The sequence below is a fragment of the Mustela putorius genome, unplaced genomic scaffold (assembly GCF_011764305.1).
Source record: "Mustela putorius furo isolate JIRA1106 unplaced genomic scaffold, ASM1176430v1.1 tig00003898_pilon_pilon_pilon, whole genome shotgun sequence".
Classification (NCBI taxonomy): domain Eukaryota; kingdom Metazoa; phylum Chordata; class Mammalia; order Carnivora; family Mustelidae; genus Mustela; species Mustela putorius.
The window spans coordinates 15,071,288-15,094,222 of NW_025422047.1; the positions used below are offsets into that span (position 1 = coordinate 15,071,288).

The 22,935-nt window shown below is 40.8% G+C and overlaps 1 protein-coding gene across 1 annotated transcript in view; it reads right to left on the reverse strand.

The window, feature by feature from the left end:
- The window catches only part of SHC4 (SHC adaptor protein 4), a 136,381-nt gene that overhangs the window by 29,750 nt on the left and 83,696 nt on the right, over positions 1-22,935 (reverse strand). The window contains exons 5-9 of the mRNA XM_004751348.3: positions 21,557-21,610; positions 17,479-17,530; positions 7,660-7,783; positions 5,973-6,144; positions 2,881-2,941 (exon numbers count right to left, since the gene is read on the reverse strand). Coding sequence (XP_004751405.2) covers positions 2,881-2,941; positions 5,973-6,144; positions 7,660-7,783; positions 17,479-17,530; positions 21,557-21,610 — 463 coding nt within the window. The remainder of the gene's footprint in view (positions 1-2,880; positions 2,942-5,972; positions 6,145-7,659; positions 7,784-17,478; positions 17,531-21,556; positions 21,611-22,935) is intronic.

The window sequence follows — 22,935 nt, forward strand, 5'->3', positions numbered from 1 at the left end:
GAGAGAAAGGGGGAAGCAGGCTCCCCGCTGAGCAGAGCGCTCAATGTGGGGCTCGATCCCAGGACTCTGGGATCATGACCCAAGCTGAAGGCAGAGGCCCAACCCATTGAGCCCCCCAGGTGCCCTAGAACCTGCTTTTCTAAGGAAACAATGTTACAGCTCTGTGATTTTCAGGGGAAAAAAGTATCCCGCGGGAGGACTTTTTCCAAACTGCTAATACCATCTCTCACCTTCCCAAGATTCGGAAAGGCTCCCAGTTACGAACTGTTATCTCAGGGCCACCACATGGAAGGCAGCTCTGTACCGGTTACAGACTATCCTACAGTTAGAGTACAACTGAAGAACAGGCACTTGCAATAGAATCTTCTATTGTTGTATTTGTCATTCCAAAATATACCTTTAAGCTCATTAATACAGGCAAACCAGAATAGAAGAAGATGGTGCACTTGTCTAGGAGATAGCCATCATGGCTAAAATTAATTCTGGAATTGACTAATTCTGGAAAAGTATATTCCAGGCTCCAAATAAAGGCTCTTCATAAGTTTGGATCTGCTTACATTAGCTTAAGGCACGTATAAACCATGAAAGTATAAGGGGTTACACTGTTTGTTGGGTTTGACAAGAATTAAAACCAAGATAAACAAAAAAATAAATTGGATTCTATGAAAAAGATTACACTTATAAAAAGAAGTATCTTGAATAAAGCTGAGACAGTATCTCTATATCCATTAATCCCTTCATAAATGTGTTTTGGGGTTCTTGACAGGGAAAAAAGGGGGGTCATGTCCCTTTTCTCCAATGGGAGTGTTGTGACTGAGCATATATTACCTTATTCTAGGAATGATGGCTGTTTCCCTTCAGTGAGTTCCCTTTAGAAGCCAAGTGACTGAGGACAGAAGGACGTCCCAAGATGATTTGTTTAATGGTGAGGAGGAAGATGAGCTGGGAAGGAAGGTGTATATGGGACCAAAAATGATGGAGTTCCTTAGGACTCTATTCTAGGTCCAAGTCTCTCTCTCTCTCTCTCCTGTCCTCTAACTGTGCAGTGATCTAGGAAGGGATCCAGGCACACCAGGAATTCTAATTCCCATTTATACTTTTCATGCTCTCTCCCTCTCTTGCCCCTCCTTCCGCATTTCCTTCTCTGTGCCTGGATAATTCCCACTCATCCCTCAGGTCCTGATTTCGCTGTTTGCTTGGAGAACATTTAGAAAGACCCTGTATAGCCCCCCTCGATTAATTTAGGCTTCCCTGTTGTTTGTTCCCATAACATGCTGGGCTTTGAAACGCTCATTCTATCTGTCAGCATTTGCTTAAGATGTGTCTTCCTGCTTCGACTGCAAACATGAGTACTGGTTGTGACTCCATTCCTACCATCTGGCATAGGACCAGACCCACAGGAGGCCTTGTAAATAACCACTGAGTGAAGTGTTGCATAAATGAAGAGATACAGTCAGATGAAACAGGACATGGACTTATTTCCAAGTGAGCTTCAGCACAGGCAGGAAATGATTATCATGCTACAGGGCATATGTGATATGGTCCTGACTATTATTAAACCCTTAGCTTAGGGATTTCTGAGTAAGGGAAAGGAGCGAGGGAGGAATATAGCTTCTAGGGATCACAGGTGTAAAAAGACATTTACACTTACCATTAGCTTAATTTGTTTTAGTCATATTATTAAAAGTTAGGTTAAAGTTGTTAATAACTTTAAATAATGGCATGGAATTTTAACATCTATCAAAAAGAACCATATTTTTAGAGAATTAACAATACTGTCTTAGCTCACTACTCCTATTATTTTTGCACGGTAGAGGGAGGTAGTAATCATAGCTGTACCTAAAATGATAAATTTTCATGTATCCCCCCGTACAAGAAATAATAAAATTAGGGACACCTGGGTGGCTCAGTCACTTAAGCATTTGACTCTTGATTTTAGTGCAGGTCATGATCCCAATGTTGTGAAATCAAGCCCCATATTGTAAGATTCTCCCTCTCCCTCTGCCCTGACCTCCCCATTCTCTCTTTCTCTCTCTCAAAAAACAACAATAATAAAATTTATAGATTACATTGGCATAAGTCCGAAGGAGGAAGTATGAAAGTATCCTTAGAAGTGACTACCTTCTAGGTAGTAAGTTCCTGCTAATTTAAGTCCCTGAGTTTCATTACCCAACTTTATCCTCCATCCTATTACTTATATCATCCAGTTCTCTCCCCCTCTAATGCTGCAAAACTTTGCTTCCCAAAGAAATAAGTACTTTCAACAATTTATAAGAATTAAATGACTAACTAGCAGCATGACCTTATGGAACCATATTTCCAGTTTGGTGGCTGACGTTCTACATTTGTGTTGTGGGAAAGTTGTGTCCAACCCCAATTATCACGTGCAATAATAAGACACTTAATTCCCTGGGAAGTGTGAGGTACATGGGCCCCTAATTGGGACCCTCACATTTCAGATTTCTTTTTGTTTTCTGCTTAAAAGATTTTATCTTAATCCTAATGGATTTGACACACATCAATTTTCACATTAACTTAATGTCTGATCTTCTTTGAAGTGGAACTCCCTTGAGTTTTAAGCAGAGAAAGCAGCTTTCCAGGAAGACGTAATATGATGTGAAAGCAGGGCAACACTTCCTAAGGTAGAATGATGGTGTGGTCGAGCACACAAGCACGAGGCAAAACCATGAACAGTCCAAGTGACGCACATGTGGCATTCTGGGCCGCTCAGAATGTGGGAAGCCTGCAGCTGAAGCATTATGTGTCTGGTTATATACACCCGCCTTCCCCCTGAGGTGTTTAAGAGCCAGGGCCACACACCCCCATATGACTTGCAAGGAATAAGGAAAGTGGCAGATGGGGAAAGACAATTGTACCTACCTATTGCTCGGCTTTGTTCTAAACAGTTCTCGTACACACTGCTACACTTGGAGTTCCCAGGCTGCACAAAAAAAGAAAAAAAAATTGTGAAACATTTACAAACGCAGCATACTTTCAAAAAACAAACAGGACAAACAGAACGCTAGTAACTCCAGTAATGCTCCCAGCAGACAACTTCACTTTCTGACACAGGAAGTGTCTGATAGGAAACTGAGATTTGGGGTGGGGAGTGGGGACTCCTGTGATAGTGCATTCCCTGCGGGCTGCAGAGGTGGGTCTGAAGCAGGGAGCCATAAAGGCTGCCGATATAAGGCCTATAGCCTGAGGGTTACTGCTTTGCTTGGGAGGTCCCATTCCAGGACTCAATCCGAGTCTCAACCAGAAAGTGTGATTTCCAGGACACTTGTATAAACACTCAGTATTTAGCAAACCTCTATCTAAGAGTGACAGATTGGAGCCCTACTCTACTGAGGTTATGCCCGGCTCACTTTCCATCTTTGAAAATCTTTTCCATCAAAGGGTTGCAATGAAGGGCACCTGGGTGGCTCAGTGGGTTAAAGCCTCTGCCTTCGGCTCAGGTTACGATCCCAGGGTCCTAGGATCGAGCCCTGCATCGGGCTCTCTGCTCAGCAGGGAGCCTGCTTCCCTTCCTCTCTCTCTGCCTGCCTCTCTGCCTACTTGTGATCTCTGTCTGTCAAATAAATAAATAAATAAAATCTTAAAAAAAAAAAGGGTTGCAATGATCCCAAATATAATAGATAGATAAATAGATAGATAGATGTCTTCAATAATGGAATGAGATCACTGATGTCTTTGAAAAGGACAATATCTATACTTCAGAAAGATCATTCTGGCAGTACCACGCAGAAGGCTTTGGGGGAATGAAATTAGAGACAAGGAAGGGGTTTTCAGAATCATGAGAGCAAGTGAAGACCAGAACTTAAAAGGTGCAACAGGAATGACAGAGGTTGGGTAGATTCAAAATATTTCATTTTAGACTCCTAGGTCTTGAAGACTGAGCTGATATGGAGTCCAAAGTGTGAGAAAAACAAAAGACTGCAGATTAATGACATAACAGCAGTGCCATTAATATACACGAGTAAATCAATAGAGGATTGTGGTTTGGAGTCACAGAGAAAATGCTGAGTTCAATCTTAAGACAAACAATGTAATGCTTATGGCATTATACCTGGAGAGATAGGTAATGGTTGAAAACAGAGAAGCTGGAGGAGTGTGTACACAAATGTCATGCCAGAAGAGAAATCAAGGACAAGGGCAAGGCCAAAGACAGAGAAAGGATGGTAAGGTCAAGGGCTTGGGCTTGCAGGGGAGGGAGTAAGAAAATCAGATATAAAGAAAAGATATTATAGCAGCATTATCAACAATAGCCAGACTATGGAGAAAGCCTAAATGTCTATCAACTATTGAATGGATAAAGAAGATGTGGCGTATACACAATGGAATGTTACTCAGCCATCAGAAAGGATGAAATCTTGCCATTTGCAATGACATGGATGGAACTAGAGTGTATGATGCTAAGCGAAATAAGTCAGTCAGAGAAAGACAAATACCATATGATCTCACATGTGGAATTTAAGAAAGAAATCATATAAGCATATGGAAAGAGGGGGAAGAAAGGAAAATGGGAAACAAGCCATAAGAAACTTTTTTTTTTTTTTAAAGACCCTATTTATTTATTTGACAGACAGAGATCACAAGTAGGCAGAGAGGCAGGAAGAGAGAGAGGGAGAAGCAGGCTCTCCACTGAGCAGAGAGCCCAATGCGGGGCTTGATCCCAGACCCTGGGATCATGTCCTTAGCTGAAGACAGAGGCTCTGACCCACTGAGCCACCCAGGCGCACAACTCTTAATGACAGAGGACATACGGTAGGTTAATGGAGGGAGGTGGGTGGGGGATGGGCTAGGTGGGGGATGGGCATTAAGGAGGGCACTTGTGAAGAGCACTGGGTGTTGTATGTAAGTGGTGGATCACTGAATTCTAGTCCAGAAACCAATACTGCACTATACGTTATCTAACAAAATTTATATTTTAAAAAAGATGCCAAAAAGAAAAGAAAAGAAAAATGTAACTTACTTGGAAACACACCAACAATAAGATATGTTGATGGATGATAGCTACATAGGATGACAAGGCAAATTCAGTGAAACGTTAATTGTAGTTAACTGTAGACTCTTGATGGTGAATGTGTGAGTGTTCACTGCATAATTATTTCAACTTTTCTGTATGTTTGAAAACATTCATAATAAATTATTGGAGAACATGAAATAAAGTGAAAAAAGCAGCAACTAGAGATGGAGGGTAAGAATGACACAATAGAACTGCTTTAGAAGATCAGAGAAGAGGTCTAAAAAGAGGAAGAGGCAGCCTGCAGGTACCCGATTCTGTAGCCAGGTTCAGAAGATTGAAGAAGAAAACTCATTTAGCAATTAAGCCATCGGTGAACCACAGTTGACTACTGTAAAGGTCATTTCTGTCAAGTTGTCAAGCAGAATTCAGATCTTAGAAATTCAGTGCTGATGTGATAGAGACAACGTTTTCTAGATGTCTGTGCGTATAAGGAAAATGAGAAGGAGGTGAGACATTACGAGTTGGTTGGAGGGGTCCAAATTGATTTCTGGAAGAGATAACCAGTAGACAAAGAGTAAGTGAAGATTGAGATGGGGCAGGGTGGGGGGGAGGTTAATGGACAGAACCAAGGCAGAGGGTTGGAAGGGGCGATGGGACCAGGAGCTCAGGGGCAGGACTGGCTGGGGGGGGCCAGGAGCTGAGGAGGAGCAAGGAGAACAGAGCAAGACTGGAGATGGGGACGGGTGACGTGGAGCACCCCATGCTGGCCTGCCAGGGTCTTCCCAGCAAAGGGAGACGTGAAGCCATCCACGTAGGCCGAGGGCGGGGGACTCGGAGTGAAAATGATGGAGTGCGGGCTCCGACAGTGATTCATTCTCTGGCTCTGTCCTGAGGAGGATGATACTTTCTCTAAACTCGCATTTGGAAACTCTCAAATTAAACTCTCCAGGCGCAAGGACAGAATCGCGTTGCTAAGTTTCAGTAACAATAAAACATCCTTTACCAAATAGCACAACTTCTCACACCGAATGGGGCAGTAAGCCATGTGTTCTGTGGCTTGGACTTTGAGCCGCACGTCGGAAACGCCCCCCGCAGGTGGCTGCTTCCCTGGGATTTCATTGTAGTATTCAGGGTCTTCTCTCTCCTCGCTGGGACCATCACTGGGCACCTCCTCACTGTAAGGGAAAAAAAGAATCCCCTAGAAGCTGAGCGGGAATTTGGATGCTGCAGGGGAGGCAGAGGGATCGGAACCACACAAAATCATCCTGAAAAACTCTGCATTCAAGTTTTAAGTTTATAGCTGTTCGGAAGTGATGTCAAACATCTGGATGGAAGCAGCCAGATGGTTGTTTAGCTTTCCATAGACAATTAAAGTAGGCTAAGCCAACAGAAAGTGCCAAGGGTGATGCTTTTGTTTCTCCTCCCAGTGATTAAGAAACACACACACACGCACACACATACACACATACCTATGAGCTCTCTGAATGTATGTCATTTTTGTCAGTAGGATATAAAAATAAGGTTTTCCTTAATATCTTTAGCATGCTTTGATTGTACCATTTTGGAAATGTTTTCCTAAAAAAAAAATTAGATATTGGGCAGAGGGCCTGGCCCTGTTTATTAAACCAAGATGAAAAGCATAAGGGCTCTGGCCAGCTATCTTGTCTGCACAAATCTGGAGGACTATATGGGATTTATAAAGAAATATTGGAACCATATGTGGCAAGTGGGTAGATTTATGTAAACATGCATTGTTTTAAAAACTAAAACAGGACAAAAAAACAAACAACTTTCCTTCCAAATTGGAATTAGTAGAAGTTTCTTATGAAAAAGAATAAATCAAGTCCTTTTGGATTGAACCGACTCCACTAACAACCGACATAGTTTTGCTGGGTTCATTACATGTCAACAGCATGATAGCACTAAGATGTAAGTGTTATCCTGGGAAAAATTCAACATGAAGGCCTCCTGGTAACCCCCTCTCGTTTGCTACCCCAGACCACCTTATAAAAGCAGATCCCCAAACCCAGCGTTTACTGATACACAAAATAATTAATTGGGGGATGAGTGCATTTATAAGGGGCCAAGAGTGAGTTTTGTCTCTCCGTGTGAATTCTCCAAGGCAGAGGCCTCACCACACCCCACACGTGCTGGAGTCTGTATGGCCTGAAGGATTTGGCTTTCCTTACAGACTCTCTGTGCCTCAGACAGAACCCCCCACTTCCTTGGTTCACATCACCTTCCAGCCCCCCACACATTAGCTCCATTTACACTGAAACCAGCAAACTAACAGTGATTCTAGCTACAGACATTCGATTCTTACTATTTTGCACTTCATTCTTGATTTTTTTTTTTTAAGTTGTATGCAAGGGATCTGGGACTGACAATTCTGAGAAATGTACTGATGTCTGTTATTTTATGATACCACTTAATTCATAGCTCTGTAGAATAGCAGAGAAACAGAGCATACCCCTTCCTACTTTGAGTGTCTCTTTTAATTTTGAAACAAAGCAAGAGGAAATATCTGGACAAATATAAATGGAAGGAAAATAGAAAATGCCATTACGTGTTCATACTGAAACTGCCTATTGTTAGAAAAGAAATGATCCGTTTTATGAGCTTGAAAATTCATTTTAAAATAAAACAGAATCAATACAGTAAGTCAAGTAATTATAGAACACTTGGCTGACCTTTCAAAAGAAGTATTCAAAGAAGGATTTTTCAAATACTGTTTAAACCGGAGTTCAAAAGCCTGCCCTATGGTGCTTATGACATCTTGGGCCATCCCACTGCGGCATTCCAGTATGTGACAGGCTGCAAGAGGGTGTACAAAAACAAAGAAAAAAAACTGTCATAAATTTTCAACAAGAAGAGGTTATATAAAGTTAAAATACTTTCAGAACATGAACTTTTAACTGAGTAAAAAGGAGCAGGTTTACAAGCACTCTTCAGCCTTCCAGGGGTGGAAGAGTACCTCCTACTTCATATGCATCAAAGAGAAGAAACGTACATATTCTCCATTTAAATACTTCAGAACACTGACAAATTCTGGTCTCAAGATAGGTTTTGGGGCCCTCTCTTTTATAAAACTAGACTGATCTTAACCAATAATGTGACTCGAGTTCAATGTTAGCTCTAGAATTCAGTACAGGAGACACTTAGGGCAGCAATCTGGCAGGAAGATGAGGTCTTCACATGGCACTTTGTCTTTGCAAAAATATAACTTTCCAAACCTCCCCCCTGACTTCCCCACACCCCACTCCCCTCAAGTGTGGGATGAGCTGCTGGTGAAGGCAGGAGCTTTATAACACCCCTTTGCCCTGTCATTGCTACTATAAAGTGACAATGGTGTGATGATCCCTGTCTTCAAAATCCTACTAAAGAACTATCTCCATCAAGTATCAAAAAAAATATATTTTTTAAAAAAGCAAGTTTTGTGATGATGACCAAAAGATATTAAAATTTTTATTAGGTATTTTCTCTGAGAAGCAGCTACTGGGAAGGGGGAAATGAAATTTGCACAAGTAATTTACAGAAATAAATTAGGACGGGTGAAGCTAGGAGAGTATCACAAATGAGCAAATCTGCTGCCACATAGAACCAGGAGCTTGTGTTCGGGGACTATAAATTTACCTTCCACCATATGGAATGCTTTGGTGAGAGTATGGAATCTTGCCTAGGGCCTTGCAGAATGGAGATTTAATTGAAATGCGAGTGTCATAAGGATGGCTTAGACAGAGGCCCAAGGATGACTTTAATATGGAGGCAATAAGTCCCAGGAGAAATAATACTTTTTAAAAAATATCTTGGCTTGGATAGCCTGAAGCATGGAGGGATGAGAAAAAGTTCTGATAACAGTTAAATATATACCAGAGTGTTAGAAAAATTGCTGGCTATTCTCTAAGAATAGAAAGGCTTAATCAAGTGCATGAGGAATGAGAGGAGATGCCCAGGGAGCTTCATGGATCTCGGGAGCAGTGAAGCCAACACTGGAGCACATTAATGAAAGGGACACCACAGGAGAGGGGAGAGAGCTGCCTTTATAGAATGATTTAACTGTGCTGACTTGGAAGCACGATTTTATGCTCGTGTTGTCCTGGAAAGGATTTTGTTATCTATTTAGAGTAAAAGGTAATTCATTTACATCTGATAGAATTTGCAGAGCCTATACCAGTATGTAATAGTAGAACCTACAACTGTGTCTTTTCTTAGCCTTATGTTAATACTTATCTCAAGGAATCTCCAAATAATTCTCATTCGGGAACTAACTTGACTTTCATTTAAAGGATTTAAATGAAGGGCTGCCTCAGTGGCACAGTTGGTGAGCATCTGGCTTTTGGTTTCAGCTCAGCTCATGGTCTCAGGGTCATCCTGGCATCCTGTGTCAAGCCCCCAGGTCGGGTTCCATGCTGAGCTCAAGTCTGCTTGGGATTCTCTCTCCCTCTCCCTCTCCTGCTTGTGTTTTTCCTCCAAAATAAATAAATAAATCTTTTTAAAAAATGATAAAATAAAGGATTTAAATATTTTTAGAAGGCTTGTGTTTGTGTGTGTGTGTGTGTGGTTTTACTAAATCAAACAATGCTGAGGTGTCCAATCTCTAGAAGAATTATCATCCATTTCTTTTTTATATATATATTTTTATTTATTTATTTGACAGAGAGAGATCACAAGCAGGCAGAGAGGCAGACAGAAAGAGAGAAGGAAGCAGGCTCCCCGCTGAGCAGAGAGCCTGATGCGGGGCTCGATCCCAGGACCCTAAGATCATGACCTGAGCCGAAGGCAGAGGCTTTAACCCACTGAGCCACCCAGGCACCCCTTATCATCCATTTCTTATAAGGTTGTCCCTTTAAACAACCAACTTGGATCCTGATATAGACTTTGGAGCTAATTCTAGTTTCAAATCCCAATTAGGAACATCTATAAATGTATATCCTTTCTAAGGATATAGGATATAAGAATAAAGGAAAATGTTTGATCTATCTTTAAATGTGAATTTTAAATTGCCCTTCTTTTGCAGTAGTTGGTCACACATGACCAATACATAGAAGGTGTTTTAAAAACTGTGTTGACTGAATACATATTGATCTTCCTGAATCGCATCAATAATTCTAGTGTGAGAAATTGTCTTCAATTGCATTGATAAGACTGACACCTGCAGTGAGTCCCATAGTGAGGCAGGTTCTTCCAGCCACTGAGTAGTGTGAATCACTGCTCACTTTGCTCTTGGAGACAGCCTTCAACCTACAAAGTACCCTTGGAAAGTGCCCTCCAGCTGAGCAAAGAGAAGTTGTATTACCTAAAGATAAGAAAAGGCAATTCACTTGAATTCCATTGTTTTTTGTCTCATAAATTTCTGGTCCAATTTGAAATAAAGTCAATATCAGATATATATCAACATATAGAAAATGATTGTTTAATTTTATTTTTTTCTTAGGTTCAAGAAGAAGACGAAAATAAGGAAGATAATGAGAAAGGCAGGAAATTCAAACAAATGTACATACGTCTATACACACAAAGAAAAAATGAGTGTATCTCCCTTTAAAGGGGTGAGAAAACAAGAACACTTCGAAGAACTCCATGGAAAGATTCAGATTCAGCTTCAAATTCCGATTATGCCACAGTCTCTGTGACCCTGAACAAGTTACTTTGCAGCAATAACTTGACCTGCCGAGACAAGGCACTGGTGATCTTTGAAGTCCCTTGTTGCTTTATAGAGATCCTAACCTCCCTCTGTCACAGCGGCTCAAGCCTTCTGGGGAATAGGCATGTGGGTTCTTGTGGCCTGCAGGTCCTCATCAAGGAAGGGAACTACCAAACCCACCACCACTTCTCACATTCTTCTAAAATGTTTTTACTTCTCTCAACTCTTCTGATTCTGATACTTTGAGGGTTTGGTCCTGTTCTTGGGCTGATGCTACCAACATTTCTGCTTTGCTTTGGATAACCTCATTACTGCCATATTACTCTTTTGAGAAGATTCAGTAGAAAACAAACAGTGGTGCCCATCACCATGAAAGGAATGACACTGGACAAAAAGGCAGACCCTGTGTAGATATCCTATGCCTTCAGCGAACACACACAGTGCTGTTGTTGCTACTTACAGACATGCTGCCCTGTAAACACTGTCTTGGTTCTTTTTGAGGTAGGTCATGGGCCAACACACAGATAGGCTTTGAATCACATACAAATGTGTCCATTTCTCAGGGTTAGACCCATCTCCAAAAGCTTGGATAAGCAGTCAGGTTGGCCAAGAATTGACCAATTTTTAGCTAATGGGAAGGAAGGAAAGACAAGTATATGAAAAGTCCCAAGGGCCAAAAAAGGAATGTGGCTTTCCAATGACACAGTAACTTTGCATGAAGGCCCGAGATAGAATCAGATAATCAGATGCAAATATGGGTTCTTTTCATTCCAACTGAAGCCAGACAGACCCATAATTCTACCTTTGGGTATCAAGTACTACATTAAGGAGGATTTTTAAAAATCTTAGATACATAGGCTTCAATTTTTTTCATTTGGTTTCCTAACTGAATATTCAATTTAAAAAAAAAAGAGGCTGCGACCTATTCTTAGAGGATACCAGGTCTTTCTTTACTAGTTTACATTTATTTTTAACAGACCCAGGTTTTTAAAAATTATTATTTTGTTTCTGTTTTTTTGTTTTTCAAATAAACACAATATTCAAAAGTGCAGCACCTCAGGTCAACCACCAGATGGTGCTGTAGTACTGAAACAACGAGCCCTCCAGGCCTAGGAAAAAACTAGCCCAAAGAGGCAAGCTAGCTAGTCAAGTCCATAGTTACCTGATGTCACCAGGGCAGTCATCCATATATTTTATAACCATAACCATAAATATAAACAAATAGGTTAATTTAAATTGTTTTTTAAGTCTTTAAAAAATTTTTTTAAACTTTCTTCAGAGACAGAACCATGGCCTTCCTGTTCCCATGTAAACTGGGGCCTCTTCACATACTAGATACAGAGAAAATATTTAAACCTTCCTGGACTACTACCGACTTGGAGTGAGAGGTGAAGAGAATACGGAAATCCTATCCACAGCAATTACAGGGCAAGCTGTATTAGTCACTAAGTAAATTCAAAACATTCTTAGAGTAACTAGCCTTTTCTACAGAAAAGGCTTTTCATAAAATGTGGAGTTCACTAAGAGGTCCTAGCCAAGATGGGAAAAAGTGACCGCTGCCCTGACTTGAGTAGACTAATGCTAAAACTGAATCGAACAAACAAGAAGCAGTGGGAACATTCAGGGTTCTTAGCACTGAGCCCTGGTTTCCCCTGACTGCTGGGCTATGTTCTTCCTCATCCCTGAGGTTGGCTTCCTCCTGCCCTTTATCCCACCCACTGACATTGTGCTTCCCAGGGGGAACAATGGCCCGCTAACTGCTGGACAGAAGGGCATCTTCCGCCTTCACTGCCCCTAACTCCTTTTCAGTATGTGGCGTTCTGAGGTGTCTTATTCTGGGATGTCTTTTCCCAGAGAAATGCGCTCTCCGTCCTTCTTAGATGATACTCATCGCCTGACTTTCTCTCCTTCCCCTGCCTACCCCTCTGGCTCTTCACAGTCTCTTCTGACTTCTACTCCCTGAGACTCTTGGCTCTCTCCTTTCGAGGTTTCTCCTTCAGTGATCTTACTCTTAGGGCTATGAAGTCGCAGTTTCCCCAAACCTGAACTTGAAGGCCTGGTCTCGGTCTCTATCTCTGTCTCCCCCAGGCCCCATCCTCTCATCCTCCCATTCCTTTCCCCCCTCAGTTCCCCCTACATTTCCCCTTCCCGACCTTGAGCTTCTCCTGCCTACGAAATATTTCCCCTACATGAACCAGACTCATTATGTAATTCTATAACGTCTTCTTTCTGGTTTCAGCATTTTTTTAAATTTATTCAAGGATTTAGATAATTTTTTTCTCTTTACAAATATAATAAATATTCATTGCAGGAGTTTTAGAAAATAAAAAGGCACCATGAAAAAAAAGATGTCTCATTACCTAAAGATTACCGCTATTAATATTTTGACATCTTTTTCTTAAGTATATCTACCTCCAAAAAATTACCTGGGGTCATATTACACACACTTCTCACAATCTGCTTTTTGCACTTGATACCCCAGGTTATTATTCATTCTTCTGTAACACTAGCTTTAAATTGCTGCCGTGGTAGTGGGGTGCCTGGGTGGCTCAGTGGGTTAAGCCGCTGCCTTCGGCTCAGGTCATGATCTCAGGGTCCTGGGATCGAGTCCCGCATTGGGCTCTCTGCTCAGCAGGGAGCCTGCTTCTCTCTCTTTCTCTCTCTGCCTGCCTCTCCATCTACTTGTGATTTCTCTCTGTCAAATAAATAAATAAAATTAAAAAAACAAAAAAATTGCTGCCGTGGTAGTACATTCTATGGATTTATTTACATAATTTGCTATTCATGAATATTGAATTACAGTTTTTCTATTATATAAATAATATATGACAATGATCTTTATTGCTTATCTTTGTGCATATCCTAATTATTTCTCTGGAAGTTAAATTGCTGGTTCAAATATTTACTTTTTTAAGTCTTTGGATGCAAATTGTCAACTTGCTCTCCAAAACATTTGGATCCGTGCTCCTGCCGGCATTGTTAAGAATAACTACTACTTTAAACCCATTTTACCTTTTTTATGTATTTGAAATTTGAAGATGAAATATGATATCTATGATAATTTGATTGCTAACAACATAGCTAGTAAACCTGTAAAATTTTTTAAATGCTTCTCAGTGCCTTGTAATGTTCTTTTGTAAAGGTGTGCTCAGACCCTGGAAGTTGATTCGGAAGTGGATGGCTGAGCTTCAGAAAACAATCTCACTCTTCTCAACGCCAGAGCTTGCTTTTATAATAAAGAATAAATTAACACCGACCTCAGAGGGTTGCTGTAAGGATGAAATGAGACGACGCCTGCCATGTGGCAAGCATGTGATAAATGGTAGGTCTTTTCCCCGTTTCTCTAGTGGATTGTCTTTTTTTCCAGTTTGTAATAATCCCTGTTTCTTTAATGGCAACACTAATCCATATCACACAGGATAATAATAGTTAGCATCTATTATATACTTACTACAAGCCCCCCCCCACCCCCCGTATAGAGGTATTTGCATTGTATATATATCTAAGTCCTCAGGAACATCTGATTTCTATTTCTTCCACAACCTTCCTATCTAAATTGTTGCCAGTTTCCATTAGTTCACAGATGTGTCCAAAATGTTCCTTCCTCCCCCAGCGTAAGCAGTACCATTCCTGCCTGGGACTAATAAGATGTCCTCCGAACTGGACTCCACAATTCCAGACTGCTTTCCGCCCTCTGGTATCACTTTCACAAAAACAAATGCCAGAAAAGTTATCATTCCGCCATTTCAGTAAAATGGCAGAAGCCAGAATAATGGCTATAAAGCTCAAAATCTTCAGAGGCTCCCAGTGACCTTGTGGCCATCATTCAAAGCCCTCTACACTCTGTTTCAGGCCAAGCTTTTCAGCCATGGCTCCCCTACTTCTTTTCCTTCCTTTCTCTGCAACCCCACCTTTACACACACACTCACACACACAAACACCCAGCCATTAGCTCTTATTACACGGCTCTTTCACCGGGGCCTGGACTCACTTCTCCCACAAGTCCTGACGGAGCACCTGCTGTGTCCACATGCTGTGGTTGGCCCCCCCACCCTCTCCCATGCACCTCCAACACGCCAGGTTCTCTCTCCCACTAAATGATGAGCCCAGGCTGAGCAGGAACTGTTTTACCTTCACAGCGATGAGCTCAGCCCCTTTCATATTAGTATGTAATAATTATTTGCAGGCTTGAAAGCTGTGTCAGCACCTCTGTGCACAAATTAAAGCCCAGGGGCTCAGGTGAGGAGAAGGGATTTGACACTAGAGGGGTGTGCAAGCAGGGGGCTATGCTGACAACAGGGTGGCTTCTCATGGAAGTTTCCATAACTAAGATAAATAAGAAAGGGAAGGAGGAGACTGGAAAAGGAGCAATCAGGATGAGGAGATGCTAACTTTTTAATCCAAGAAAATTACTGTTTCTTTTTTTTAAGACTGATTTATTTATTCTAGAGAGAGTGCCCGGGTGAGGGACAGAAGGAGAGGGAGAGAGAGAAACCTCACCCCGACCCCCGCAATGAGCGCAGAGTCTGATGCCAACTTGATCCCAGGACCCTGAGATCATGACCTGAGCTGAAATCAAGAGTCAGACGCTTTAACAGGCTGAGCCAGCCAGGCACCCGGAAAAAGACCCTATGCTTCTAAATCATCTATTTTCTAGGTAGACCTGTTGCCCTAGAAAGCAAGCTACTGGCACCAGTCTTTGAACTCGTCACCAGCATTCATGGAAGAGGAATGACACGACTGAGCTATGCAGTGACGGATGGCAAAGCTACTAAACATCTAAAGTTCCTGATCTATTCGTTCTTCCTTTCACCCTGTCCTTTCAGGTTAAGAGAAAAGGCTTTGTTGTTCAGAGCCCTTCCCCAAAATAGCATGCAGTTATTCTCTCGAGAAACTCGGGCTTAATTAAAAGAGGTTGCTCTTTTCTGGTATCTTTGGTTGTGTTCCATTCCTACACCCCCGTTCCCCTGCACTAGTTCCTGTCTCTCGTCCTCCTCTTTGATGGTGATCCATTCTTCATCATACGGCTTACAGTGAGTCAGTTTCAGTGGAGTATTGCTTGGTTCTTGTCACCTGTTTCTTCTTTTCCATCTCACTGAGCCGTTGTGCTTTTGGCAAGCATTTGCTGCTCATCTACTACGTGCCAGGTCCTGTGCCAGCAGCTGGTCCTCATCATTTCCTTTTTGACTGTCATAATAGCTTCCAAACAGATCTCCCTGCCTTAAGTTTCTCTCTGCATCCACTCTATTCCCAAATAAATCTTTCTGAAACTTTGCTTTATAAACAGCATTTTCCACCCATTTACTCGGAGATTAAGTTCCTACTGATCAGCTATATTCTATCTCCCTCTGGATGTCTCTCAGAATTCTTTTCTCCATTCTCCATACCAACCTGAACTCTAGGAAACGTGTTCCATTCATGTACTGTCCCACCCCCGGCGTGCCACGTATGACACTTCGACCCCTTTGTCGTGTGGCTCTCTGAATGTCCAAATTCTACTTCATGTGTACTTAATTAATGTGCTGGGTCAACCTCTATCCTTGGGGTGGCAGACAATGCTGCCCTAATAGGTTCGAGTTGAGGAGAAGAAGCAACTTAAGACTTATCCTTAAAAGAGGAATCAGATGCGCTCACTCTCTAAGTAAAAAAAAAAAAAAAAAAAAAAAAAAAATCTTAAAAAAAATATTTTAAAAAAGGGAGTCTGGGTGGCTCAGTTGGTTAAGCCACTGCCTTTGCCTGAGATCATGATCCTGGAGTTTCGGGATCGAGTCCCACATCAGGCTCCCAGCTCGGTGGGGAGTCTGCTTCTCCCTCTGACTTTCTCCCCTCTCGTGCTCTCTCTCACTCTCTCTCTTATAAAAAACAAAATCTTTAAAAATTTTTTTAAAAATGGAGTCAAATGTCTCGGAATCAGGGATGAGAAGCAGCACTAACCATGTCTGTCTAAAGAGGCCCAATGACTTAAGAAACTTCAGGCCCCTATCCCAAAGTTTCACTGGGAGATGAGTTTACTTAGGCAATCTTCCTAAATCCTGTGATGAGAAATTCAATCAGTTCAAATCTTCCATTCACTGAGACACTCAACAAAGATAGTTGTTTTTGTTGCAACACCTATGTGTCTGGCTCTTTGATGAGTCCTTTGGAAACAACAATGAATAAGGTAGACAGGTTCCTGCCCTCATGGAGCTTTCAGTAGGAAGGACAGACGTGAAACACATCCACAAATGAGTAAATAAAATAATAAAAATGTGGACTAAGTGTTAATAAGAAGAGAAATAAAGTATTATGATGCAGCGAGGTGGGTTATGTTACTGGAGACATGAGGTGCTATCAGTCAAGGATCTCTAGGAAGAAGAGACATTTAAGCTAAGATCCCCAAATGAGAAGAAGCCAGACACTCAAAGTGACATGGACACTTTGGACAACAAATGCACAGGCTCAACACACATATACTCACATACATGTATGCACATACACAAATACACACACACATGCACACAAGCACACTTGCCAAGCCTGATGCAGGCCAATAACCTCACTGGCTTGGTCTTCTCTGTAAGTTATTCATTCACTGGGGATGTGGCAGCCAGCCCCTTCTATTATAGCCAAAACAGCTTCCCTTTTGATTATACAAATAGATAATAAGCTTTCTTGTATAAGGGTCCCTCAAATGACTGGGATTTAAATCCCAGCTATATATTTTATTTCTTCTTTGTTCTGGAAGCAGGGCTATTTACTTTAGCTCAAATTCACATACTATTATACCACTCTAGTGATCCTCACTCTGTATATTGAAAAGAACTGCTTGTTCCTTTTTAAAGGTACTATCTACCAGCTCTTAAGAAAATCTAGAAGTTGCTTTCCATACCTCGTTGATTAACTGGATCTTTAGCTACATAGGCAACATAGTCCGTAGTATCCTATAAAAAAGGGAAAACGATTGCATTTAATATGAATGGATTGCACTGTTCAAAGATTAGAGTACATTTAGGACATGATACTGAAGTAAGGACTTACATACAAATGTTTCTACTTAAAGAGAAAAACAAAGCATCCTAGGAGGGAACATAAATACACACTGTATAGTCCAGCCATTGTGAAATCCACATCCTCTGCCCCTTGGAGAGAGAAGTTGAAAATTAAAAATTTGGAGGCAGATTGAATGATACTTTTTCACTGATACTAAAAACGAATCTAGACAGGAAATATATTAGGACATACATTCTGTAAAAATGGTTAGAGACCATGAGTGTCTCCTGTGTTGACAGGTGACATACCAGAGGTTATGCCATCATGAAGGACTCATAAACTAGGAGGTGGTGCCATGATCTTCTAGTTGACCCAAGAGACACCATCTATGTCAGAAAGTAAGTCAATTAACAGAGACACACTGGGTTTTGTGGCTGTTAGCTTGCTTGTGTGCAGTGCAAGTTAAGAAGTAACAAAGCAAAAATACAAAGCATTTATTTGATCAGTATCTAGAAAGGAAAAATCATTTTTGAAAACTTTGATTTTGAAAGATGTGTGGCTGACTTTGTAAAAACAAACAAAAACCACTTGGTAATTCTGACTTTTATTGAAACAGTAAACTGATGAGTGATAAGATTTTAATAATTAAAGATGCTTTTTGTTATCTCAGTTCTCAGGGAAAAAAAAATACACACAGTGCCATTTGCAGATTAGAAGTATGACTCTCCAGAGGGAAGATGCAATCAACTGGCAGGAAATAAAAGCCCGTGTACAATACCCTCAAGGGCAATCACTGAGTAACCCATAGTGAAACACGCAGGAAGCAGATCTCAGGGTCAGCATAACTGGTCTTCAGTTATTTTAAAAAATAACAAATGCCTAAGTAAATTTATCTTATGCTAACAGATAAAAGGTTTGAAATATCTTGTAAATAAATAAGGTCACATCTATGAGCTTTGTTTTATATGAATTTAGAAGCAAAGCCACAAGTGCTAGGGGCTTGGCTGCTATTTATAAAGTTGAAGAGGTGGCAGGATACCAGCAACACTGTCTGGGGCACTGGATGATGGGAAAGAGGTTGTGGGACCTCATCCTCCAACAGTCTCCAGCGGTCTTATAGTTCTAAAATTCTACAACTGTACACATCTGGGGGAATCTAAACAATGTTAAAAGGCCCAAATAATGGAAAAAATACAAGAAAATATATTTGTGACATACTTGTAATGCATTTTTGAAAAGGAGAAAGTATATAGAGATACAGAAGCATTACCAAGAACTGTCTTCAGGACTGACGAGAGGAAGACAAGTATATGCCTTCGAGAAGAGAGTAAAGGTAAGGGTAAGGTCAAGAGGTAAGGAAGAATAGCCAGATTTCTTAAACTTGGGAGGAAATCTGTTTGGAAAGAAAGGCACCACATTGAGCCATGGAGACTTTTAGCATCTTGCACCCAGTTAGCTGTGAAGTTGTACACAATCTTAGGGAGTGTCCCAAACAAAGCTATGGCCATATACTAGCAATGGTGCTGATAGCTATCTCCCATCACGCTGTGCCAGGCACAGTGCGAGGAGCTTACACACTTGAGATCACGTTATTCTCACATGCTGTGAGGCAAGGGTGGTCACTCCTCAATTTAGAGATGAGGGCTCCGGAGCTAGGAAAGGTTAAATAAGCCAAGTCTCACTGACTCCAAAGCCTGGCATTTTACCTGGGGGACCCTGAATACCAATTCTTGCAGTGGCTCCTGTTTTCTGTTTTAAATTCAAATAGTAGGCTTCTGTCCCAGTTGCACAAAGCACAGGGGTCCCCCCACCAAGCTGTAGGTACAAACTTCCCCACAGGGCTACAAATTTTTTCCCATTTGTTTTTGGTAAGAGCAAAGCTTTGGTGGGCTGTAAGTTAAAGAACTCATGGCACGTGAAGACCATCTAAAAAGAATTAGGGTTCTGGAGAACTGTGACAGACTTCATGTAGGCATGCCAAGGGTAAATGATGATTTGCATATTGATGATAAAATGACAGCAACCCTTGTAACATGAAAGGAAAATTTAGGGCAAACACCTATAATAATTTTTAAAACTTCACTCATAGAACTCATTACATCACTTAAGGGATAGTATTTGAGTTCTTTTATGGATGACTGAGCTATAATGGGTTAGGAAGAGAAGAGACAATGCTGACCTTTTCAGGCTGGATTCAGTCAACCCTCTCTGCTACCAAACACATCCCTTTGCTGTCACTGTCAAGGCCAGATTACAAGGCTGGCTGGATGGAAGCTCAGGTTCAGTACTGGACCCACACTGCCACTGCTATGTGCTAGACACTTCGCATGCCCCCTGTTTGCTAATGAATCCACACTTAGCCATCTGTGGAATCTCTTGGGGAAGAGGCAGAACTCCTAAAATTTGGTTTACATATTAATTAAATGGTAGGCCCAGGGAACTGATATATTCATTTGAAAATAACTATACCCCAAATTGAAAGCTGAGAAAATAGAGAAGCTTAAAGGGAAAATTAAGTATCCCTTAATAAAAGAAAAAAAAAAAAAACCAGTGACTTGAAGTCCCATAAATGGGATTTTTTCTTCCATATGCTTCAAATAAGTGCTGAAGACAGGATGTTTAGGTTTGACACACTTGAATATTTTGAGTCACTGGTAGCCAATGTGAAGACAAGTAATTACTGAAAATTTTAAAGAATAGGGCAATTTAAATGGCATTTAACTATATATTTCACGCACAAAAAAGTTACACCAACAACCAAGGGAAGAAAGTCACTTACTTTAGATGCCAGTAAGGGAAGCAATGATTACAACAGAGTAACTTCAGAACTTCATTTCATTTTAGAATAGACAATAGTTTTTCCTTTTAAATATTTAACATAGAGATCAACACCTGGCAATGACATCAGCCGCCAGATTTAGTTTTTACTAATGTTCCATACCTCTTTTAGATTTCTGAGTTATATGTCCTATAATTTATGACCCTCTCTTTGATTCCTCAGTTGGAAATGAGAAACTTAATGTGGGGGATAGAAAAAAAAAACACTATTATACTGGATTTTACTCCCTTATTTCTAAAGGATACAATCTTTAATAATAAATTCTCAGCAGACAAGAAGGTAATACATTGTCAGGAAGAACAGGGTCTATATCTGCTCCCCTTAAATTCTTGACCTTACTCATGTTCAATCCTTATGAATATCAAACTCAGTCCACTTCTAGCTTCTCTATGTTTGCAGGGAGACGAAAAATGTCCCAATATCACGGAGCAGCAAAATCCTCCCTCTACCCCCAGTTCAAACAGATCTGTTTCTTGGTCAGTCACAAGCTTCCTAACTTCAACAACTCTCTCCTTTCACTCTGCTTCAGAAGTGATGGAGTAGGGAGTCAGGGAATGACCTTCTACTCGATAAAGTAGGTTTAGAGAGCAAGCACTTGCTCAGTCTCCACAATTCATGGGAAATGTGGCCTCTAGGGAGGAAGGAACTGCAGTTTTCTCCTGTTAGCTAAGCATTCCCTCCATGAGCTTCTGCAAACCTGGTTGCTCATTTTATGTTAGACTTGGTGGCCTTGGTTGACAGCCGGAATGGCAACAAGGCTTCCCCTCATACGCCAAATCCATTGCTTAAAAGGCTCTGCCTGGAACTCTGTGTTAAGAATGATGCTGAGGGAGGACTGACAACACATGCATAACATATTTGTTTTTCATGACTTAACATTTAAAATGTCACCTACCAGAAGAGTTTCAGATGATAACTCCATGACTCACAACACAATGAAATATTATTAGCTCCCCTACTAATCCAAATATTTTAAAATTCAGTAACAGAAAATATTTCATCAAAGCCAAATCTTTGATGGTACACAGCTATTCACAAATTGTAATAAAACACTGGAAAAGACAGATAGTGGCCAACATGCTCGACATGGAAGTTCTTTTAACTCTTACAAAAAGATCTTTCGTGAGTCGATACTTACAGGATCCCCTCCAGAGGCAAATGAAATAGACTGCATATGATGATTTGCAATAATCTGTAAGACATAAACAGATCAAACATATATGATGCTACAAATTAATTATGACTGGTTACATACAATCTAACAGTGATGGGCATACAGCTGTATGTTTTGTTTTTGCCTGGTCAGCATCTTTGAAACTACTCCATCCCCATTCTGTAACAATATCATGAGCTTCAAGCAGGTTTTACATGCCGATCTCTCTGCCCCTCTTCCTATGGCTGGACACATGATCCAAGCCTAGTTCATCAGGGGCTTTACCCTCTGGATAAAGCAAAGCCAATCAATATCAAGGGGAGGAAGTGAAATTGATAATAGGAAGGAATGCACCTCTGCCATTAAGGGCCTTAGTTTAAGTCCAAAGCTTCTGGGAGCCATCTTTTGCTGACATCTGGGAAAAGCCTGATGGAAAAATGAAGCTTTTCCTCTGGAGAATATCAGAGCTGAGAGTTTAAAAAAAAAAAATCTGGGGGTAATATTTAGTCCATCATTTCAACCAACACATTTCCCCCTTTATCTTTTTATGCATTTTTCTATTTTATTTATTTATTTTTACATAAGTTAGTTTGAATTGAGTTCAGTCCTTCACCACCAAAAGGCTCCAAAGTTAAGGTTTTCAATATGAAGTAGACTATCCAAGTGACCTGCATTAGTTAGCAAAGAAGATGATCTCTTTCACTTGAGAGTTTAGGCTTGTTTGGAAATCACAGTGTAATGACCAATTTACAGAGAAGTATTTCTCATACTGTTTTGAAGGTTCATGGAAATACCAGCTGTGCATGAGTTAGCTAATCTCATCTTCAGAATTGTTTAACCTAACCTATATACAATTCCGCTTACATAAGATGGCCAAGCAATTCTACTCTTAGCTGTATTCCAATGGATGGCGTAAATATATGCACCAAAGATCTTCTCAAGAAAGATAATTACTGCCCTGTTTGTAATATTCCCAAACAGGAAACAATCCCAATGATGATCACTGTGATATTCAAACAATGGACTACTATGTAGCAAAGAACATATTTCTTGGGCCAAAGAAGCCAGACACAAAGAATATACACTGCATGGTTTAGTTTCTTTAAAGTTCAAAAACAGGCAAAAGTATTTTATTCTGTTTGAAATCAGGATGGTGGCGATAGTGGAGCAAAGGAAGAAAAAGCCAATGGTTTCTGGGATACTGCAAGTGGTGTTTCTCGAGCGGGGTCGTGGCCGCGCAAAACATGTCCATTTTGTAATAACCAGCTGCACAGTTATAACGTGGGCACTTTTCTATATTTGTATTTCAGTTAAAAGTGATTCCTAAAAACAAATCAATATACAAAGATCAACTGTCATTCCTA